The sequence below is a fragment of the Syngnathus leptorhynchus genome, chromosome 13 (assembly GCF_054491065.1).
Source record: "Syngnathus leptorhynchus isolate UIUO chromosome 13, UIUO_Slep, whole genome shotgun sequence".
NCBI lineage: Eukaryota > Metazoa > Chordata > Actinopteri > Syngnathiformes > Syngnathidae > Syngnathus > Syngnathus leptorhynchus.
Window position 1 is genome coordinate 10,636,541 of NC_141207.1, and position 18,064 is coordinate 10,654,604.

Here is an 18,064-nt window from a genome sequence, read left to right on the forward strand (position 1 = left end):
TCATTTGGAAAGTGCACACAGCAAACGTGTGCAAAAACAGTAGTGGATGAGCAACGGGGATTGAAATGGAAAGCTGCCACACGTTAATGAAGTGACATGCAAAGTAGGCTATAGGGCTGACCTGCCTCCAGTATTTCAATGGAATTAAGAGGATGAAGACGGAAAATTAAGATCACTTCTAATCCTTCCGTCAAAGCAGTAAACAACTCAGAAGCCAGACACAAGCAAGAACAAACTTGTTGATGGAAGAGAAAAAACTTTGAATAGATGGACATTTGAGAATCATTTGCTGCATCGTGGAGCCTAGAGGAAAGATCATTCTTCAGAAGATTGTTGGAGAGCTGCTGAATGAAGAACTTTCCCATCATGAATGCACGTCCATATTTTGTGTGTGGACGTATACATTGAGCTCAGAGCCTCACTTGTTGTGAGTTAGTGCTCCAACGACAAGCAGTTGGTGTTCTTCACAGGGGTGCTAAAAGAATCTTCCTTAGGGATTAGTGGAAGGATTTAGACAGCAAGAATGAGGTTGTGCTTTATTCTTCTGCTGAAGCCATCATTTGCTATTTGATAGGGGTCTGCATTGACCAGCACATGTTGCCAACAAATTAGGTCAAGTACAGCTTTGGCTAGATAGCCTTGGTCATCTCTTAAACCCTCTTGAAGAGGGTGAAAAGGTGTCTCCTATGTATGTATGTATTTGCCCTCCTTGTTTTTCTTTTAAAAAACATTGGGACAAGGAGCCAGCGCACTGATGGGATGCTGCTGACCTCAACTCGGGACATTGTGAATAGGTGGCTCCATGACCTCTAAGAGCAATTCCAGCAAACAGAGCTTGCTGACTGACTCTTAGGCAGCTTTTTAACAAGGGGAACCGGAGGATGTGCTGCATCCAACAACCAAGTACAAAACAGAAACCTGGCCGGCCGGCCTTCACCATCCTCCACAGCTATTCCAAGAAACACATCTGCTTCTATCCAACCTTATTTAGCCCATCCATACATCCATCCATCAAGAGCAATTTTGCAGGTTGAACCGCATTGTGTCCCTTCCACAACATACGCTCCTTTTCTTCAATGCAAGACAGATTATTTCGCTTTGGCGGCCATATGGTGTTTGCAAAGTGGAGAGAATCCCCAAAACACACAACATGGCAAGGTGAAGGAGGGTAAGCTAGACTGCTTGCCAAAACAAAACCGTGAGCACATTTACGACATGATTGCATATGGACAGTAGGAATATCAATGAGGTTTTGAAAACTCACTCTTATGCCCGCAATTCTATTTTTCATTTCTATTTGTACACTGATGAAATTGGCCAATCAGAGACTGCGGAGACCAAAGGTTAGGCTCATTGTTAAGTGAGCAAGTTCATCAAATTCATTTTCGACAGTGCGAGCAATGGAATTGTGCAAAGGCGCTGTCTTTTGGAGGACTGCTTCCACTATCTAGCGAGCATGATGCAAATGACTGAAAGGGGGCAATGTTTCCGCTAATACAAACAAGTCAACTAACACTCGGTGTGTGGGTACCGTACGTATGCATGCTGGATGATTGCTTTGTGCATGGAGTGCGACGTGGATGCTGGCTAGAAATACACTAGCAAGAATCAGGAGAAGTTGACATGGGCCACCACCGGGAAAGGACTAAAACCACAAGGTTATTTTTTTGGGTGACCTTCCTAAATGGCGTACCCAGCACAGCAAGGGTATTGGGCTTCCAGTCAAAAATTCTCGATTTGTGTATTTTGAATCATTGATGTTCCGTGCGGGAGGGCCCATGTTATTGTATGAATGTGTGGGAAGCGATGCGGCCGGCAGTACATCTCATCTTTACGCTGATGGGGATGAGGGATGGATTTAGCAGTGAGCCAGGGCACCCATTCAAGAATCTAGCCCCATTCACTCGGCCGCAATCCCACATCAGCCCCGCATTTGGGTGGGGTTTAGCAATTTGCCATTGGATTTAGTCCAATTTGACCAATATTCAGCACGAGTATGAACAAAAAAAAAAGTTTTTTTTTTCTCTTTGAGTTTGATTTCTCCGTCATTTGCACAATTGAGGTGAATGTCATCGAGTCTTTTATATGAATATTCCTGCGGATAATTAAGGCTGGTTGCGAAAATAGGCTCAGGAACATGAAATCAATGTCGCGCTATTCAAGAAAATCATGATCTTTGCCCAATTTATACAATATTTGATTGTTTTAAACAACGACGAGAAAACACTCCATTGCAGAGCTCACAGCCAAAGTGGCAGACCCCAATCTTGAATATTTGAAGTATTTGAGTGCCAAGCACGACATGCAGATCGGAATAAAAATAGAAAAGTAGCGTATCACTGTGGCTTTCATCATAATAGATGAAACCACTTTTTTCTTCCATCCAAGCAATACAGAGAGCAAAGCGTGATGACAGAAAGCGCTGGGTGGCAGATAAGAGAATCCAAAGTGGCAACGGAGAGGAGAGGCAGGAAAAGAGGTCAGAATATTTCGGAGAGGGTCGGCAAAAATAGACAATTATGATCAAAAATGAAATGGCTTGCTATGGATGATGAGATATATTACATGAGAACACTTGTCCAAGGCTCATCCCAACTTAGCTACTGAGTAAATGTGATTGATAATGTACACATAGATGGACAGAGAAAAGACTCTGCAGACATCTTTGAGTGGCAAGTGCCTGCACAAAAGTCATGTGACACAAATGATGTTTCCAAATAGAGTACTTCTCAGCATTGCATCGTTGTGAAGTGAAGAGGCTGACTGTGCTTAATTAAGCCGTCTGTATTGGGAGGAAAAACATTCATTGACATCCTCCAGAGTGTTTTGTCACTCTCGTGGTTGAGACTAATCAACATAAACTGCAAACAAGCAACTGCACAGCTGCCAGAATATTCATTTGAGGCCATGGAGGGATGGGAGGCATGAATTTCTCCTAATGAGCCAACCAGCCTTTGTGAATAAAAATGTCAACAAGTTCACAATTACAATACGAGTGAAAAATAGATGGATGGAGCATTGAGGAATGAAGGCGAGCCACGTCTTACTGTAGAAAAGTGAGTTTCTTTTAGTGCTGTGGAAAAGGGATTCATATTCCGGTCACAGTAAACGACTGTCAGCACAAAACCTTTGCAAAAGTCAGCCATTATCATTTCAACAAATGCGTCCCCTCTCAATCTCGGTTGGCGCTCGGGACATTTTCTCTTGGTCTGTTTGTGCTGAGGCAAATTATTGTTATGCTTAGCAGTTATGCAAGTGTTCTAATTCAGGGGATAGAAATGCCTGGCAAATTCATTCAGGTTAGTTTTTACTTTTGGTCCTTGGGATTTTCACACCAGTTTTGAAAATGCAAATGCACACATTTCATTTCAAGTCATTTAACATCTTTTTAGAGAAAGACTGTATGCATCAAAACACAGAAGTGAATGCTATTTTTTATTTTTTAAAAACCAACCGACTCTGATCATTTTGGCTCGCTTCAATTGAACTTTTCTTGCTAATTTGCACCACAGGGATGTCTGTCTGTCGGTCTGTTTGAAATTCTTTGAGCAACTTTTTCAATAATCCCAAAGCTACATGACGCAGAATGACGTCAAAGGGACAGTTGACCAAACAGCTCTGCCTGCCTCTGTGGACTTCCAAAAGATTTGTGAGTGTGTGGTCCGTGATTGCAGAGGCAACAGTGTGCAGCCACGCACTTCCTACAAGTATAATCCCTTGGAAGATTAGATAAGGCTGGATCGACTATTTTAACATGAGGGAGGGAGGGAGGGAGGGAGGGAGGGCAGATTATGTGTGGAAACAAACCCTGTCAGTTAGCAGTGAAAATTATCAGATTATCTCAAAGGACAAAGGGAATTATTTTTCAAATGACCTGTTTTGACGACATCTGTGCAGAAAACTCCAGAAGCACACGGCAGCGGTCCGTCCATCCAATCCCTGTGCACATCTGGAAAAAACAGATTTGATGTATTTATTTGGTATGTGGAAGTGAAAAGAAACACAGAGCCTGTAAGTATTGAAATAGGAGGCACCTTGCTAGTTAGGCTCATGGATACACTCATGCACATGCAAAGTGGGTGCAGTGACACAGTGACACACTCACACATGGGAGCTCGACTCCAAACACCCACGGGACAAAGCTGCGGGCCAAATGTGTTTAGTGAGTCTTTTACTCGCATGACTTTCCACATGATATGGATGCCATATCATTAAGAATGTGTCATGCCGACACACAACTAGAGGCAAAAATGCGCAATATTAAGGAGCTCTATGTGGAACATTTCCAGAGTGACTCTGATTAGATTCTTAACACTCGTGGAATGTGCCGGGAAAACTTGTGCATTTGTGCGCACTTCATTCACATGGATAATAGCTTTTCCACCGGTGCTCTCGTACAATTCAACTCACCTTACCTTTGAGGAAATAACCAATTGAATTCATCTGATGACATTTTTGCAAATGTGTACGTTTGTTTAATGTGATGCATAATGTGCATGTCCTTTTATCACATTTATAGGCAATGAAGGTTGGTTCTTCTTTTTCGGCAGATGTTTCTAAACGCCCGAGGTTTGAGGTGCGGGTGATGACAGAGTTGCTCTAATAGGGTTTGCAGGCCCCGCGTCAGGTCAGTGCACGGCCCTTTGAAGCAATTGTGATGGCCCTGAGGCCAAGCAGCAGCTCATGACTGCTATCTGTGCTCCTTTCAATTTCTTCCTTGCTTCTCATTCCTCCATCATTTTTTTCATTGATTTGATATTCTTCTTTCACCTTCATGACATCTTTTAAGGTTTTATTTCATCATCCAAGGAGTTAGCTATGTCAAAGTTGCATCCATTTCTCCATCCCACCCTTCTGTCAGTACGCTTTTTCTTTCATCCTATTGAGAAGCGCAGCAGCCGTGACTCCTCCGCCCCGCCCCGCCCTGCCCCGTCCTCACCTACTGCATCTGTATTTCCACATGGCCCTATTATCATTTCAAAGAGGGACAGAAGGCTCTAGAGAAGCCGTCTTTGAAATAGCACGTGAATTTGAAATGGACCGTCATCAAGGAGGGTGCCTATTTCATCATGAAAAATGCATCTGAGCTAACAAGGACAGATGTGGAACAGACATAAAAGCGACATCCCAAATTATTCCAGATTGACTTCTGCAGTGACAAAGTGTCATAGTGTCTTGGAGTTACCAAACATTCTTTGGTAACTCCAATTAAGAGTGGGATATGTCTCATCGTGTGGTTCATTGATGAATGCACTATTATTTGGATACTTCAGCAATTAAGACTCAGCCAATGAGCCGCAACGTGGAACCACAATCGGACATATTTGTAGTTTTTTAGCCAAGGTAGACCTTTTGATCGATGAAAAGATGTCAAGGATTAGCGAGAAGCTAACCAATGCATTCTTATTATTTGACACATTATTGAAAAAATCAGCACCTTCAATGCAATTCATCTGCAACTAAACAAACAATTGTAAAAGTATCTCTGCAACACTTGAAGGGTTGAGGTTACATTTTCTACGATCCTGGAGACTTCAAATGCACAATAAAATGTATTTAAAAGTATTTTCCATGATATGGCTCCTTTAAATGCACACACACACAAATGCTCACTGCTTGAGCGTGCAGCCTCATCGTGTGGCCGAAATTGGTTATTGCGGCAGCAGGGTGAGCTTTCTGTTGCTAGGCAACGGTGCGTGCGGCGGACAAGAATAGCTTCACGGATCAGAGGTGAACTTTCTATTCTATCAATTGAGAGCTGATTGATTTTGCTAAATGCAAGCAAAGGAAAAAGATTGGGTCCACCAGAATGCAATTTACGTGGAGATGATCCGGAAAGAACAAAGACAACAAAGACTCCACACCGAGTTTAGCATCAATCCATCCAGAAAGTGTGAGTCGCATCTACTTGTACTTAACGCTCGCTTGTAGAAGACGTAAACACACACGAGTGCCGGTTTTCTCCTATTTGACTCCCATTGTGACTTTCAGTGCACGTTCTACCAGACAAACCTATGTGCGGGAAACCACAAGAAGTGATTCCAGAAAACGGTGAGTTTAGCATCCACAGCAAAAGATGTGCCTGAATAATTGAATGGGTTTTAGTTGAAGAGCTGTGTCTAATTCTGGCTCTGTGAAAATAGGAATGATCACTTTCGTGTCTTGGGCTGGAAATGTGTGTCAACTGCTCGGACTGGCTCTTGCCCAGTTCGTACACATCCTCGCTTCCAAAAAGTGTTAATCTGGGGATGAAGCTCCATTTAAGGCAATCGAGTTGTCGAGAATATTGCTGATCGTAGGCTTTCCTTTTCTCAAGCGGACTTCATTGAAGCGTTCCACAAAGCTCGCCAGGAACCCACAAAGAAATATGCAATGCCACAGACTGAAAGTCAGGAAATTGGATGGGTGTCCACAGCCCTGGTAAGGAGGTTTTGAGAGGACATTTTGCTATTGCTTTCACTCTTCGACTCGATTTGTTTTGTCCACAGATCCCAGCAAATCGCACAGACAACAGATTTAATTTCTTCCGACACAGCTCAGACATCACCAAGCACCGAGAGTCTGTCCTGCGCTTTTCAAAATGAAACTACCAAACAGGTAGATGGAATAAAACCGACAGAAATCATTTCAAAATCTCGTTCACCATTGTAACCTGTACAACTCCGTTGACGTAAAACAATCTTTTCGAGAGGAAATCAAACTAAAGAATTGAAGAATTGTGGTTTTAAAGTCTTCCTCCCTGGATGATGACGATGCCATGTTCCTCCTAAACCGCTCCCAATTCGACGGAGGGCCGTTTGAGCAAAATGTCCAAAAGAAGACTCCGAAATCCACTTGGAGCTCAAGTTGAAGTCCCGCTGAAGAGCCACGAGGTGTTTTCACGAGCGAGCCTTCATCTTTCTACGTGCAGACTTCCCTGGACGTTTCTGTAAGAAAGAAAACCCAAATCAGCGTCTTGAACACGCAGACGTAACGTAGCGCGCGTTTTGTGTAACTTACATTTTGTTTGCCTTTCTTTCCTTTTGGACCCTTGCCATGAGCCAGTCTAGCGTTGAAGCTGGAAACGTCATTGTGGCTTTCTTTTGTGTTCCACTTCTTTCCACTCTTCTTGCCTCCAAAGCCAAACTTCTGGTCCTTAAATTTTCTCTTGGAGCTCGGGCTACGAAAGGAGCGGTCCCAATTCAATTGAGGATGAAGCATTTAACTATTGCTACGGTACGGCAGATGCCAATTTACCCTCTCTTGTTCATTGCCTTCTTGGAACTCTGAGAAGTATCTGCCTTTTGGTCTCCTTCCAAGAAATCCAACTTGTCAGTCATTCCTGTAAGTGGAAGGATCACAAGAGTTGCTTGTCACACACAACCAACGGCAAGGAAAGAAGAGCTTCACTTTGCATCTTTCCAGCCCACTGAGAGTAAAATACAAAAAGGCAATCCTCCTGACCAACCTTTCTGGTATTTCTTGACAGCAGTCATCATTGCCTTCTTCGCCTTCTGTCTCTTCTGGATCACTTCGACTTGCACCTAATTTGACCACACACTATTCTTAATGACTAGACAGAGAGCAATTTCATCCACTTTCCAAATAGATAATATTGGAAAATAACCTTTTTGCCGAATTTCCTTTGCTCGCGTAACTTCTTTGCCTTCTCTGACTTCTCTATTGCTGCCTGTTTTGAAAGCAGCTTTTTCCTGATCTGGAAGGGCGAAGAGACAAGAAAAGATGAGTTGCATTGAACTGTGAAGCCTGGATAAGTTCAAGAGTCGTCAACAGGGTCAAATCATCATGAAATATCTTAAGGCATGTCACAGTTGGGATTGCCAATTGTTAGCATGGAAAAGTGGAAATGGCCCGGATTGGACAACAATTTATCCTGTCCAAATGCTGCTGCTGCTACAGTGATGATATTGTTGCATGGGAAACCACAGAATGAAATAGGACTTACTCATCTTACTGTTCAGAATAAAAATGTCTGCATTTGTTAACCATCAAATTTGAATCATTAGAAATACCCATTAGCTCTTGCTTTCATCCAATGACGGTGAATTTCCCACCCCTTGGAATCCAAGTCCCAATAAAATGAAGAGTAGTGAAGTCACCTTTTGCATTTGTTGATCCGACTTGGCCATCTCAGCAAAGTAGTCATCTGGCCTCTTGGTGGGAATGCCGTGCTTGTTCAAAAGAGGCAGCGCTGCAAGAACTGTGGCTTGCGCTTGGCGGTAGCTGCCAAGGCATTCAACAGAGCAAATCACTCAAACCTTTATGCCACTAAGAAGAAATCAAAAGTTGTCACTCACAAGAACATCTCCCTCTGAAAATCGTCATCTGCATTGACTTCTCCAGTGCCGCCACTTTGCATATTCCCTCCAATTTTAGCGATGACATCCTCAACCGGCGGGTTAGTGAAGTCCAACCTCTCCACCCAGGGGAGGTCTCTCTTCAAGTCAGCCAAACACTGTTTCATGCCCGCCTGCATTGAAGAAGAACGTCAATGGAATTAGTCACATATACATGGCTTCATTCAAATGATGTAAACAAACAAGTCTTACCACATTGTTGATGAACTTATGGGGTTTATCCACCATCAAGTTCATTCCGGGCTTCAACAAGCCTTTGGCGAAAGCTTCCTGGAGCTAAACACACAGGCGACAGACAGACAATCATTCTGGATGTGCTTCCATGAAACACACACAAATACAACTCGGTTATGAGCACGATCGTTCAAAATAAGTTCGCTTTATTCAGTGCGGAAACCATTGTGCACTTTTAAAGGCGCCTTATCTTGAGAGGGTTGCAACGACTGGTTTGTGTCTATTACAATTATAACTGTACTACCAAAAACTCCCACCACACATGCTTTGCTAACAGTTAGCCGACTATGTCGAAATGCCTCACCGTATTGTCTGACATTTCACTGTGTTCGTCTTCTGAATCCTCGCTGAACATCTCGTCCTCCTCCACTAGCTCCATGATGTCACTTGCAATAACCATAGGGTTCAAATGATTTAAGGAGAAGGTATGTATTCGGGCAACACGTTCACCATTCGCCACAGTTCACGTGCGGCGGAAGAAGGGGAGTTTGTGCTATGACTAAAATAGTCCGTCGATGGAGAAACGTGGTGTATGACAAAAGTTCCTACCAAAATCTGAATGGAATCAAAACAAACATTACCCATAAATATAAAACAAAGAAAAATAACATCATGTAATCTATCATCCACGCAGTAAAACAAAAACAATAAAATGGTTGCATAAGAATAAAATAACAGTTTGTGTCATTACGACGACAATCATTGGATATGAAATGTTATCATATGATTCATACCTGGGGCAAACAGAAATTTAACATAGCATATCAAATAAACACTGGGGACGAGTACGGCTGCTTGGGAACACATCCCGTCAGTAGTTTATCCTCCAAGTCCTCAAAGCAGAAAGTGACTCATCCCCAGGAGAGTCATTTTCACTTTTTTTCTTATTTGCAATTTATGCCTACCCTCTGCAAGGTCAGGGCATTTTCGAAAGAGAATCATATTACTTCTGTTCTATTCCTGTCAGTATACTTGCCTAAAAGCGTGTCGGCAATTCTCATCCAACTGTCACTCATCATCCATCCGAGTGACAGGCTACCTCCGACAGCAGATTAAAAATAAGATGAACTATTGAGAGCCAGTAGCACAGCCATCAACAAATGATGGCCCGCGGGCTGAATCCGCTCCGCCAAGCCATCCAATCCAATCCGGCCGCCGACTGGATTGCAGAACTGAGGATCAAAAAGAAAATGGGAAAAATGGTATCTCAACAATAATCACCAAATAATAGGATGCCAATTCCTACAAGTTGATGCAATGAAGGGAAATGTATTTGATGCAAACTTCTCCCTGTTCTTTTAAATGTGATATGCAAATCCTCCCCCCTCCCTTACTCTTTTTGCAATGCTCCCTTCTCTTCCTGACACTGATTCGAAGTGAAGAAACAAATTCAGCGATGCATTGCAGGGTTGCCAGCTTTCTTTGACAGAGGAAAGGCCATTCACTGAATTTCTAAGGGAAATGCGACATCACCTCTCATCAGGGGCGGTTGATGTGGACCTAATCACATTTTGAGGATGAAGCATGGTGACGACACTAGGCGTCATGTGTGTACTGTTGTGGGAGTAACGAGAGCGAGAGAGAGCGAGAGAGAGCGAGAGAGATCGATCATGTGATTGTTGCTTTTCTTATTTCGTTCAGCCCTTTTAGGTCCCTTGTTTTCCTTCTCTTGGCACATGTGTATCTTTGTTTCAGTCCGTCACTCTCTCATCCTTTATCTCCCACCTTGAGTCTAGCCCTCTAAATAATGACCTCCCTTACTGCCTCATTGTCCTCTCATTTATCTTCCCTGGCCCTACCTATCTTCACGATGACCAGGCAGCAAATTGTGTTTCTCAATGTCCTACCTCCTTTGAGCTTCTTCTGCCTGTTGTACTGAAAAGCTTTTATATCTTTGGCCAGCCAGGTACATGTTGTCCTGTACAGCAGCAGAGTAGGATGGGGCTGCCCTATTTTTACCACCACTACATCCACTTCATTTTCCCAGCGCTTGGCTCCCAAGTCTAGGATGGACAGTGCTTGCTTGCCATGTCACATAATCAGAGCCGCCATGAGTTTGAATGGTCATACCCCCAAGAAGAGAAAATGCATTGTCAACTTGTTTGTAATCCAAATGGTCTCGCACTTAACTAGCTTAATTGTCCACTTTACAACCTCTCTGAGCAATAATACATCACAAGCAAAGTGAATGCGTAGCATGGTGTAAAAAGTAACCTAAAGGCAGAAAATGAGCACAAAAGAATAGCCAATAATGTTGAAATTGATTCTGGCACCAAGAAGTCCATTAAATCAGCCTCTTTAAGCAATGAAACATGGTTGTGCAGAGCAGCTCGATAGCACGCTGCATCAATATTGTCCCAAACTTTGGCCATTCATCACAAGTTTTCTTTCCTTTGCCTCAAAGTCCCTTGTCTCGTTCACATCGTGTGCTCTGTGCTAGCCTGTGTTTGCATCATGAAATACAGATGCATAAAAATGCTTCCACCTGAAAAGCCAATTGTAGGACATGCAAACGTCATTTCCAACGATATGACGCAACATAAACATAAACATAAACATGAGTGGCTCATATGCGTGCGTGCGTGGATGAATTGGGACATTCATGAATAAAGATTTGCTTGGAGTGAAGCAGCTGCTCTGTTGCTGGATTGCTTAGTGGCTCCCTCTAATGAGAATTTATTGAAATGCCCCTGCTCCTTTTCAATTTGTTGTTTTTGTGGCGGGCCCCAAGGTGATCATTTTCACGGGGCCATCATCTTCTGGCTGTAGCAGCCCCACGAAATATGCTTTCTTTCAATACACAACCTAAATGCTCGAGATGTTGATCTAAAAGTAAAAGTACATCGTTTCAGTTCAACACTTCACTTTTAAATGTACGTACTTCCCAACCTCCCGACCAGAATGAACAGATTGCCGAACATCTGTTCACCAGAGCACTGCCCCTTTTTGGGAACGGTGCTCGAGGTGGAATATACACAGATGGAGTTTTGCCGCCGGAGGGATTGCCCAGAGAAAAATAAAGAATGGAAGCTCAGAACAGGAACACGGCGAAAAACAAGTCACCATGACCTCTTTTGTCGAGAGAGTCGGTAGAACGGAGCCTTGGTTCATTGACTCACGTACCGACTATTGCATCCAATCAACACAATCACAGGTTCTCGCAAGTTCTTCTGGCTTTGGTCTATAAATAATACTCGTCTGTGCACGTGGCGTACTGTGGAAGCACTTCAATGCGTAAACGATTAGCTGTGAATGAAACACCATCTAAATTTGGAACGTAGCCCTGTTGAGGAAGGAAGTATTGAACATGAAGAATGGGAGATATGAAAAAATGATGACTAGCTTGCATGTTTGTATCTTCATCTATATTAGGCCAATGCACTACGGCCAATTCTAGGCATCAGAAACAAAAACTATTGACAATCGATCGATATGTTTATTCTTTTAGTAATCACATACTAAAATGGCATTTGAGAGCTTTTTAAAGATGATCATTCTGAAAAGTCATTCTTTGTATTGATCCATCCAACAACCATTTTCAACATCGCTTGTCCTGTTCATGGCTATTTTTAGTTTTAACATGTATTGTACACGTTTTATCTTTTTCAATGATAAATGTATATTGTACACCCAATCAAGTTGCTTTATCAATATCAAATCATTCTTTTGCACATTTCTGTTAAAAAAAAAGAGCTCTATCAAATGAATGCTTGAAGAGTAAAAGTCCCGTGTAAATTGAGTCTCACAGAAAGGCAGAGCCCGAGAGAGCAGAGAAGTTGCGTCGGTGCAGAGGTCGATCCACGCACGCCGACCGTGTCCCCTCCCACTCAAGTCCAGTGCGCGGTGCGCCTCGCCTCGCCGCGCCTCGCCTCGCCTCGCCTCGCGTCGCCTCGCTTTGCTCCGCCACCCCTGCAGCAGAGTCGCGCAGAGCAGACCGGGGGTCCGCCCGTTGCTCTGCGGGTGCGCACACGCGGAAGCAGCTCACAAATCGGAGCTCCTTTTCAATCTATGAAGGCTCGAATGCGTGCGTGCGTGCGTGCGCGCGTGCGCCCACGGCCGGCTGCCGCACATACACCTGGCTGGATGCAATTCGGCGGACAGAAAGGAAAGGAAAGGACGCTCCCATCGCGCACGGGAAAATGACACGCATCAGCTGAGCGCACAGTAAGAATGACTATTATTAACTCGGAAGACATCATGTTTTCTTTTATTTGAACCCTTGACAACTTATATCAAGTTGATATAGAGCAAGCATACTATTGATGGGAAAAACGAACATCGGCTTGTATTCTTTTTAGATTGGAGTTTAAAGGAGTGCAAAAAGCTATTTTAACATTTTCATGTAGCCTATAAACGGTTTAAGGATCTAAATAAGGGCGATACCGTATCATACATAGCCTAACCTTTGCACTTGTGGGATGGCTCACAATTTCCATGCAAACTACATGAGGACGTCCTCAAATGCTGTACATACGCACTGAGGTGAGTTTCACTGCGTTATATAAACCACAGACAGTGGAAGTTATTGGGATTGGAACGGGTCAATAATGTGCCCAGGCATCAACTCTGTTCAGATACGTCAGGCGCACAACTTATCTATGAGCAAAGTTCAATCATCTGAACTTGTCTATGGGGGGGGGCAAATAAAACACCAAAACATAAAACTCTACCCAGATGTGTCCAAAGACGAGAAAGCAAGTCAGGCTGAAAACAACATGTGATAGTGCCTCCGGTCACTCACCACAGAGCTTTGGATAGATAAAAGGGTCGAAGGAAAACACATTGAGTGTGAAGCGGCTGCTGACAGACAGCTCTTATTGGCGAGATGGACGGTGCACATGCGCTAGGTCGCTGGTCATGACCCCATCAGAAGTTATTGTGATGTTTTCTTTATCTACATTGCTGCCGTCCATTCGCCAATATTTATTGCAGCTCTCAACTTTCATGATATCGGTCATTTGAAGAGCACCGTCGTAAAGCTGTTGTTGCCAACCATTTCCTTCATCTGGGGAGAAACTCCATCAGAGATCCAAACCCCAGCATGTATCAACTCTGAAACAGACTTACGCCCGCTATTGTTCTCTTTGCTTTACTGCGTCTTTGTTCTTTGTTGTTCCGGCTGGCTTCCACTGTGTCACGCTGTTATATGATGTCATACTAGTATTTACATAGCTGATGCAGATATTGCAGCAGAGACTGAGACTGCAGTAGGACTCGAGTCAAAGTTTAGCGCTCGAATGGACTGTGAATGGCCGGCGACCAGTTCAGGGTCTCAGGCCCGCCCAAAGACTGCCGGGATGAAGGAAAACTTCATGGAAACAAATGAAAGGTGCCTGGAAGTGGATATGAAGATGAGCTAAGTTACAGGACTAGGCAAGGCTACACCACTAGGGGAAGCGGGATTCAGATATAAGATGACGACGACAGATTGCGTTTTCTTATGAACCCCACTTGATGACGACGATGTCCAACGGTCACGGGAAAAGCCATGTAAACGTCACAACACTGAGCGCACTGTGAACGGCTTTGATGCCAGCATATCATGCCACAAGTGTCACGCTGAATTACGCTGAAGCACGGGGGGCACACAGGTCTCTCCTTGCGACACCACAACTCCTAGAACCCGAAGAAAGAATGAAAGGTGTGGAAGGCGGGCCAGATAGGCACATGAGCTCTTCGGCAGATTGAGCTGTGTTCTAAGGGCCATGAAATAGAATGGATCTGTTTCAAGCCTCCACTGACGGACTTCATGTCTACAACCACACTCGGAGCTTGGTGTGGATGAGATGGGCCACTCATTAACTTCTTCCTACCAGTGGTCCAACAAGGACACTGAAGTTTTAGCACCGTCCATGGTCTGGAGCTTCAAACATTTGTTACCCTTCCATACCCATCCAAGCTTTCCCTCCTCTCGCTCTCTCTCCCTCCCTGTGGCACTTGGCACCAGTGCCTATCACATCGACAGATGGAGCCAACCCTGACCCCTCGCCTCGCCTCGCCTCGCCTCGCCTCGCCTCGCCTCGCCTCGCCTCGCCTTGCCTGCAGAGATGCCAAGAGAATCAATGACTGACTAAAGGTAAAAAAGGGGAGACTGAAAGAGACGAGTGTGTTGCTTTGTCACCACGGCAAAACAATACTTGGTGGACCAGCCTTCACTTCAGCTCAACCCTACGATAAAAAAATAGACAGAAAGAGATCCTCCTCTATGAATTTGCTTTCTATTGCTTCCCTTTAGCATTATCTGGAATGCCAGACGGGTATTGACGGCATTCTAAATATAGAGCCAGCCAGCCAGCGTTTGACATCACAAGATGGCCTTACATGCCCAAAACACACGTCTTCAGCAGTGTTCAATTTCTAGTTTTTGGTAGACTGATGGTTTCTTTTTTTAAATTGCTTTGACTGTTTTTGTCTTTTCTTTCTTCATGTTCATTCATTCATTCATTCATTCATTCATTCATTCATTCAGACCTATGTATCTCTTATGGATCAAAATGTGCATAGCTTTTGTACCTCCCTTAGTCCCTCTGGATGTTTCTGCTAGCAGCATTGTTAAATGGTATTTTGCTGAGCGCTAATCTGATTAGCATATTGCCAGACAACCAATCTTGCAGCAACAAAGTATCAACAATAAAATGAGACACTAATGGCCAGTGGAATGAATTCAGGGCCAACATAAGAGAGGAGGGAATACCAAAGAGTCCCAAAGCTTCCCAGGTAATTGGAGTCCACTACGGTGTATTTTTTTTCTTTTCTTTTATGTATTTATTTGATGCCACAGCTCTTTCGGTGACCTTGTAGGACTAAGCACTTCCAAGAGGCAGACAATAAACCATAAAGATTGGGCTGCTTTATGATTTTCCTTTTCCATCATAAAACTCTTAAGTCATTTGCATAACAAAGGCTCCTCCTCTCCTCTCCTCTCCTCTCCTCTCCTCTCCTCTCCTCTCCTCTCCTCTCCTCTCCTCTCCTCTCCTCTCCTCTCCTCTCCTCTCCTCTCCTCTCCTCTCCTCTCCTCTCCTCCGTCAGCCTGTCGTCAGTTCTTTCATTCTGTGGCGCTTCCAGACACTCTGGTTCGGTTCTGGAATAGTATTTGGTACACAACAGTCCTACTATTTCGCCTTTCTCCTCCACAACCGTGTGACACCATCACACCTGACTTGACTGTTCTGTTTTTATAGCGAGCGCCAAGTGACGCCACGCTCCGACCATCTGGGATTAATTAACCACCCGACATAAATGCAGAAACGAGAAAAGGCATTCTGTTACAGAGGATTAAGCACACCGTCCATTTTTATCTTTGTTCAGATCAACGAAGAGCTGAACATTGTTGATAGGCTTGAATGTGAATAGTGTTTGTAGAGATTTTGATACTGCTGAATTGGATTTTCCTCCACAGGATGTGACAAGAGCGATTCCTGTCAGCTTTTGTCGGGACGTGTGAGCGTGCTGACTTTGATAGAAAGGAAGCTGCTGGCAGGTTTTTAAAGAGGAGCTGTTGACAGCCATAACCTTCAGGATGCATGCTTGGATGACAACAACATTCTGGACACTACATGACTGTACTGTAGGACTCATTTCTACACATCTTAAGGGAAGACATGGTTGAACAGAATGATTGGATGACGACAGCAAGGAACGATACATTTGAATGATGTCTAGAGCAAAACTATACGATGCATGCCACTGTTCTACCAAAAGTCAACATGACTGAAGCAAAGCGAAAACGTCGGCCTCGAGAAGTCAACGCAATACATCGAACTGCGAGTCTCCACAGATGAGCTCATTCGGTGTTCCGTGTTCAGAATACGTACCTTCAATGCTTACAAAGGTGTCAAAGTGGTCTGCCTTTTCTTCCAGGTGTGATGTGGCCCTCCATTTGCAAATTGTATTCATGCAAGGACGAAGGTGAACGAGGATCCAGTCTTTCTTCCAGCTCGGGACCTGAATTGACTGGAAAAGTGCTGCCGCGGGCAAAACAATAATACACAGGCAAGTGGATTGCCTCTCAAGAGACCTCCAGGCCGGCTCAAACCCCTGGACTTGCCTTTCCTAACTGCGCCAGCTGTCAGTGAAGGTGACACTGTTTGAAAGGATTCTTAAGTGGATTCTTTATCCTCTGTGGTGGCGGCGGCGGCGGCCATACTCATCAGGCTGGGAGTGGCAGCAAGATGCCTGAACTGGACCATATTCCCCCCCTGAGGAGACCGTGGGGTCCCGAAATGGGCCTCCACGGTCCCGCCGACCCAATTCGAATTCAGCACGGCATCCTGGAGGAACAAGTGGAGCTCTGGTGGTTCCGAGAACCCGGCAAATCTCTGCTGTGCTATTCCGTGGCCGTCTTTCTCATCGTGGGCTGCGGGCTGGGAGGCGTGGGCCTCCTCTCCACCACCACCAGCGTGTCCAGCGAATGGCGGCTGGGCGCCGGAACGGCCCTTTGCCTGCTGGCCTTGGGGGTTTTGCTCAAACAACTGCTCAGCTCGGCCGTGCAGGACATGAATTGCATTCGCAGCCGACGGCAGATCGACATGCTAAAAAGCGGAGGATTGTCGGATTTCCTGGTGGTTTTGATCGCCGGGGTGTCCCTGCTCATTTGTGGAGGGGTTCTACTGCATCTGGCCCTAGTGAACCACATGCCGAAACCTGGACAAGCACTCAACGATATGTACATATCTGGTGTGGTGTTGCTGACCGGAGGAGGGGCCGCCGTCGTGGGCGTGGGAATTTACTCTCTGGTCGTCTTCCTGCTTGAGAGAACGCGACATGGACGAAGGTTTGTCGACACCATTTTCAACATCTTCACCATCTCCGGACATATGGACCACCGGGCTGGCGGAGAAATGACCTCCAGTCTGGCTAATCTCATATGAAATGAAATAGCACAGCAATGACGAAACAGAATGAAAAGGGACAATATTAACAAACTGCGTTTTCTCCCGTTGTAGTTTGGGTATACATGTAAAACGTGTACAGAGCTGTGCAATGCTGCCTAGAAAAAAAAAAAAAAAAATCAAATCAGCACATTCGGCTAAACTTTCAATGAGAAAAAACGTGATGTGATGCGATATTCCGTCAACAGTACAAGGCAAAATGGCAGGCCATGAGATGGTTCTACACAAACAAGCACATCCTGTGATTGCTTTAACATATGTCTGTTAATGATTCATTTAAAATTGCACTGCTAAATTATTTGATATGTGCTATCATAAAAATAAAGAAGAAACAAGAGTTGTATCTGTCAATTCAGCAGTTGTCAGGCAAGCTGTCTCACAGGTCTGACAGGTTGGAATATCAACGCTGGCCTTCCTGTGTACGTCATTCTTTCGCTGGCATTCGGCAAACATGCAGATTAGGTGCAAGGTGCAAAATGATGACTCAATAGCTCTTAAGACTTTGCAGTTCCCTAATTGCATCCATATAGTAGGAAATGATGAAACCTACAAATGGATTGAGCCACTCCAAGTTAAGATAAA

At 44.4% G+C, this 18,064-nt stretch overlaps 3 protein-coding genes across 9 annotated transcripts; 2 read left to right on the forward strand and 1 right to left on the reverse strand.

Annotated features, from left to right (window-relative positions):
- Positions 1-5,700: 5,700 nt before the first annotated feature.
- Positions 5,701-7,913, forward strand: cfap144 (cilia and flagella associated protein 144). Its single transcript, XM_085928313.1, has 4 exons — positions 5,701-5,893; positions 5,992-6,051; positions 6,317-6,420; positions 6,489-7,913. Exons 1-4 carry the CDS (start codon positions 5,776-5,778, stop codon positions 6,582-6,584), a joined length of 378 nt encoding a protein of 125 aa, XP_085784439.1. The 5' UTR covers positions 5,701-5,775; the 3' UTR covers positions 6,585-7,913.
- ebna1bp2 (EBNA1 binding protein 2) lies at positions 6,503-9,117 on the reverse strand. Its single transcript, XM_085928304.1, has 9 exons — positions 8,896-9,117; positions 8,550-8,633; positions 8,298-8,470; positions 8,100-8,223; positions 7,607-7,696; positions 7,448-7,523; positions 7,237-7,321; positions 7,000-7,159; positions 6,503-6,926 (listed from the first exon to the last, which is right to left on the reverse strand). The coding sequence occupies exons 1-9, from the start codon at positions 8,989-8,991 to the stop codon at positions 6,879-6,881; spliced, it is 936 nt and encodes a 311-aa protein (XP_085784430.1). The 5' UTR covers positions 8,992-9,117; the 3' UTR covers positions 6,503-6,878.
- A 3,406-nt stretch (positions 9,118-12,523) lies between these two features.
- On the forward strand, positions 12,524-17,812 carry tmem125a (transmembrane protein 125a). 7 transcript variants are annotated; one of them, XM_085928305.1, is made up of 2 exons: positions 12,524-12,755; positions 14,539-17,812. In XM_085928305.1, exon 2 carries the CDS (start codon positions 16,763-16,765, stop codon positions 17,459-17,461), a length of 699 nt encoding a protein of 232 aa, XP_085784431.1. In that variant the 5' UTR covers positions 12,524-12,755; positions 14,539-16,762; the 3' UTR covers positions 17,462-17,812. The 7 variants fall into 7 exon arrangements, with proteins under 7 accessions (XP_085784431.1, XP_085784432.1, XP_085784438.1 ...); XM_085928306.1 differs by having other exon boundaries at positions 15,991-17,812; XM_085928312.1 differs by having other exon boundaries at positions 16,452-17,812.
- Positions 17,813-18,064: the final 252 nt, after the last annotated feature.